The 5,261-nt window shown below is 38.2% G+C and overlaps 1 protein-coding gene across 1 annotated transcript; it reads left to right on the forward strand.

Annotated features, from left to right (window-relative positions):
- The first annotated feature begins 356 nt into the window (after positions 1-356).
- Positions 357-1,476, forward strand: GPR33 (G protein-coupled receptor 33). Its single transcript, XM_004467922.3, has one exon. The coding sequence runs from the start codon at positions 359-361 to the stop codon at positions 1,379-1,381; it is 1,023 nt and encodes a 340-aa protein (XP_004467979.2). The 5' UTR covers positions 357-358; the 3' UTR covers positions 1,382-1,476.
- Positions 1,477-5,261: the final 3,785 nt, after the last annotated feature.

A 5,261-nucleotide genomic window follows, 5' to 3' on the forward strand; every position in this document is an offset into this window, starting at 1 on the left:
GGTCAGGCTTCTGATCAATGCCTAAGTGAAGACTTTTAGTCACTAAGTTAATTACTTAATAATTTTCAAAATATCACAAACTTCATTTCTCTTTCATATTTATTTCATCTGTAGTATTTATTTCTATTTCTGATGCTCAAATTGATCTGATCTTAATTCCTCAAAGAACATAAAAACATAGGCCTTCAAAAAAATATCATTAGATTTGTGCTATTGTAGAAATAATACATTGGATGTGATTAAAATATTGCCATCTTGGCTATTACTATGCAAAGATTACCATTTCGATCTCTGTATTTAACCTTTTCTTTTGCTTCTTTTTTTGTTCTTTTCACTGTTCCTCACACCACAGGTAATTATGGATCTGGCCACGTCTACTGATTACCTGATCAATGTCTCTGCTTTAGTAAGAAACAGCACTCACTTTCCATCTCCTGCCTCAAAAGCCAAGCTGATCATTACCCTGCCGGTGTTCATGTCATTTATAATTGGTACCATCACCAACGGTCTCTATCTGTGGGTGCTAAAATTCAAAATGAAAAGGACTGTCAATACTCTCTTATTTTTTCATCTCATTCTTTCATATTTTATAATGACATGGGTTCTGCCATTTATGGCCACCTCCTTCCTTCAGGACAATCACTGGAGCTTTGGAACAGCCATGTGCAAGGTCTTCAATGGAGCTTTATCTCTGGGAATGTTCACCTCTGTTTTCTTCCTCTCGGCCATCAGTCTTGATCGTTATCTTCTCACTCTTCACCCAGTGTGGTCGCAGCAACACCGAACCCCACGCTGGGCTTCCAACATCACCCTGGGAGTCTGGATCTCTGCCACTGCCCTTAGCACACCATATTTGGTGTTTAGGGAGACATATGATGACCATAAAGGCACGGTGATCTGCCGAAATAACTATGCTGTGTCTGCTAACTGGAATAGCAAAGAGATACAAGAATTAAGGAAGTGGATTCATGCGGCTTGTTTCATCAGCCGCTTCTTGCTGGGTTTCCTTTTGCCTTTCTTCATCATCATCTTTTGCTATGGAAGAGCAGCCCACAAGATGAAAGAGAGGGGTCTGGTTAAATCCAGTAAGCCCTTCAAAGTCATGTTAACTGCCATCATTTCTTTCTTTGTGTGTTGGATGCCCTACCATATATACCAGGGTTTAATTCTCACCCAGAACCAGTCAATATTTTTACAGTTTACTCTGGTACTTACAGTGATAACCACTTCTTTCAATACTGTCTTTTCTCCCACACTCTACCTATTTATTGGGGAGGACTTTAAAAGAGTTTTTAAGAAGTCCATTCTTGCTCTATTTGAGTCAACATTCAGTGAGGATTCTTCAACAGAAAGGACACAAAACCTAAATTCAGGAGCATAAATTTAAATTTAGATCCCTACGCAAACATAGACTCTTCATCAATTATACCACAGATATACCTTCTGGTTCTGAATAATACAGCCCCTGTATTAGAGAGACATCTAAGCTGTTAGATCTATGAAGATTAAACAGGGCTATAAGAAAGCAAGCAGTAGGTGATATTACAAATGCAATTCTTAACCTTTGATTTTTGAGGCTATAGGAATACTAATTTATAAAAGTTAATAGAAGTTTCTGTCACAGAATCTTCTACCAAATAGACATTTGAACAGAGCTCCCTCTTTGTTTAGATAACACGAATTTAACTGGTGTAGGTAAGATTTAAGATGGATATGATAAGGCACTTGTTTGTTATAGCCGTGTTAAAATATAAAAACAACTGTTTTTTGTTTTGTTTTGTTTTTAGGTATTGGGGCCAGGGATTGAATCTGGGACATCATATGTAGGAAACCAGCGCTCAACCACTGAGCCACATCAGCTCCCCTGAGCTGGTTTTTTCATTTGTTTGCTTTTTGTATGGTTGGGGTTTTTTTGTTTGTTTGTTTGTTGGGTTTTTTTTAGGAGACCCTGGGGACTGAACCCAGGACCTCCCATGTGGGAAGTAGGCGCTCAACTACTTCAGCTACATCTGCTCCCTGACGATTGCATTTTAATGTTTTAAGTATAAAGACATTTTTAAGAGTCTCTGTTCAATAACTATAGATTAAGCTGTCTCAGAAATATGGAATTGAGACAATGATGATATTTAAGAATCTACCTGGTTAATGTCATCGTGTATTTAATTTTAGAATAGCAGTTACCATGTTGACTTGGTTTCTTTGCTTTCAAGTTTTGCTTCAGGCTTTTTGCAATATATTATAACACCTAAATTAGGTGGGACCACGTAGTATCGCTGACCTGTATCTTTTATTTAAAGTCTTCCTGTCTAGTTAGTTCAAATGATACAACATGGAGATATTTAGACCACAACCCCCAGTCATGGCCTAAATATGCCAGTTAACTTAGCACAAACCATTCCAAACCACAGGCATATATCCTACCCAGCAATCCTCAAAATGGATGATGTTAATTACAAGCAGTTACAGAAGTGAAGGAGAATCAACTTTCTTTGCCAATTTTTTTTTCTAGAGGGAAAGTAACAGTGATTTGATGACATAGAAACCCTGCTAATTGACTTGGCATCAGAGCTTCCTTGGACAACTGGGACATAGGTGCTCTCACTTTGAATATGAGGGTCAAATGCTTTGGGTGGATAAAAACTTTCGTTTTTGGCCCTATTTCAAGGTTTTGGAGCCTGAACAGTTTTCCTAGAGAGAGGGGTGGGATTGAGCCAGGCTGTGGCTCTGAGTGGCCCTACAAAGAAAGGGGGATAGTGCTTCTTCCCTCTCTACTCTCTCCCAGGTCCGGACTGAAGTTTTATGACAGGGTCTTAAGAAAGAAAGCTGTGGACATAGCTATATTAGTCAGGGTTCTTAGGGAAACATACCTGACAGGAGATTTCTGTAAATAGTGTGAAATTGTCTCACATGACAATGGGGATGCGTGAGTCCAAATTCCAGAGGCAGGCCACAAACCAGGAACTCCAATGAAAGTCAAGTTGAAATGGAAATTCTCTGAATGCTGAAATCACTTCTTTTAAGGCCTTCAACTGACTGAAAGAAATGACACTCATTGCTGAAGGCAATTGCCTAGTTGATTGTAGATGGAATCAGCCATAGATGCAATCAGTTCACTGAAAAAGTTAACAAAATATCCTTGTGTTACAACTAGCCCAGTGCTTGCTTGATCCAAAAACTGAGCACCATTACCTGGCCAAGTTGACACATTAGTCTAACCATCACACCATAATTCTCTGAAATAAAAAATTGTGCTTTAGAAACCCGCAGGTACAGAGAAGGCCTTTTCTCTCCTTCCTCAGAACTGCTACAATAACAAACAAGGAACTTGCCCTGGAATGTGTGGATTTCATGGTGGTGTTGGCAATATGCTATAGATCCTTACACCCATATAAGTATATGCTTTAAGTTTTCTTTTTCCTGAAGTCTAGTTTTGGGTCTTTTTTAATGTACTTTCATTCTACACTCTCTCTAGTTTGTAAACTCCTCAAGGATAGAAAGAAGCCTGTTGATTACAATATTTCTCCTCCATAACTGTATACACAATTGATAGCCATTAAAAGGTATTTACAAAAATCAAGCATGGGAAATCATAATACGTGATTTAGTTATTTTTAAAAGATTTATATCTCACTTACCTGGTGCCCAAGCATGATTCTAAGTGTTTTATAAATAACAACTACTTATTTAGTCGTACAGCAATCCTGTGACGTTGGTACAATTATTACCCTTATTTCACAGACTATAAAACTGAGTCACTTGCTCAAGGTCATATACAGTGAGCAATCGGAAGAACCAATATAATAAACTCAAGCAGTCTGATGCTGTAATCTACACTCTTAATGACTACATCCACTGCCCACACTCACCACTAGGAGGTAATAAGGCTGGCTTTGAGCCCAGATCTACCTAGTCTGATTATTTTATCTGAAGTCACTTTCTTGGCTTAAAAATCAAACAGTGGTACTTAGAAAATGTCCAAAGCCACAAAAAGAATGAAAATAAAAGTAGCTTTCAGCTTGTAATCAAGAAATTTGGGTGGTGATCTGGCTTTGTCTCTAGCTTGCTCTTTTATTTGGGACAAGTTATACAAATTTTCTGGGCCACAGTTTCCCCATCTATAATGGGAATATCTGCAAATGAGATTACAAATATGAAATTACTTCTAAAATGTAAAACAATATAAATGTAAGATGTTAAGAGGTTTTATTAAAATCACTTAAAATTTTAAGAAAATAAGATAAAAATTTAAGAAAATTCCCCAAAATATTTTCTTAAACTTCCCATAAAACTGTGGTTAACATTCAGAAAATCCACTGGTTTTAATTGTGTTGATCTAATCAATCTCCTTATAGCTGTGAATTTCCAGGACCTAAGAGTTTTATAAACAAAGAATTATTGGGTTGATAGAAAAGTTTTGGTAATGGAAGGTGGTGATGGTAGCATAACATTATGAATGTAACTAACAGCATTGAATTATATATTTGTATATATTTAAAAGGGGAAATTTTAGGTTGTCTATGTGTTATTAGAATAAAAATAAGAATAAAAAAAGAACATAAGACTGAAAAAAAACCATGAGACTGTATAATGCAGAGAACTCTATTGTAAACAATAGACAACAGTCAATAGGACAATTACAAAAAATGTTCTTTCATGAATTGTAACAAATGTACCACACTAATGCAAGGTGTGGATAATAGGGTGGTACACAGGAACACTGTATTGTATGCATGATTCTTCTATAAACCTACAACTTATCTAACCACTTTGTGTTGAATTGATCCATGGAGACAGTGTTTCAAAACAATGTGCCTACAAGAATTCAATTAACTCAACCTGCTTTGTTATATGAGTATCAAACTGGCTCAAGAATCAAATATAGGTGGTGATTAGATATGTGTTCTAAATGCCAATCTAGGAAAGCGGACTTGGCCCAGTGGTTAGGGCATCTGCCTACCACATGGGAAGTCCGCGGTTCAAACCCCGGACCTTCCTGACCCGTGTGGAGCTGGCCCATGCACAGTGCTGATGCGCATGAGGAGTGCCCTGCCACACGGCGGTGTCCCCCACGTAGGGGAGCCCCACACGCAAGGAGTGCACCCCATAAGGAGAGCCGCCCAGCTCGAAAGAAAGTGCAGCCTGCCCAGGAATGGCGCCACATACACGGAGAGCTGACACAACAAGATGATGCAACAGAAAGAAACACAGATTCCCAGTGTCACTGATAAGGATAGAAGCGGTCCCAGAAGAACACACAGCGA

This window comes from Dasypus novemcinctus, chromosome 3 (genome assembly GCF_030445035.2).
Source record: "Dasypus novemcinctus isolate mDasNov1 chromosome 3, mDasNov1.1.hap2, whole genome shotgun sequence".
NCBI lineage: Eukaryota > Metazoa > Chordata > Mammalia > Cingulata > Dasypodidae > Dasypus > Dasypus novemcinctus.

What these genes read in the sequence shown, in the direction of transcription:
- GPR33 (XM_004467922.3), top strand. Translation starts at nt 359, where the DNA reads ATGGATCTGGCCACGTCTACTGATTACCTGATCAATGTCTCTGCTTTA.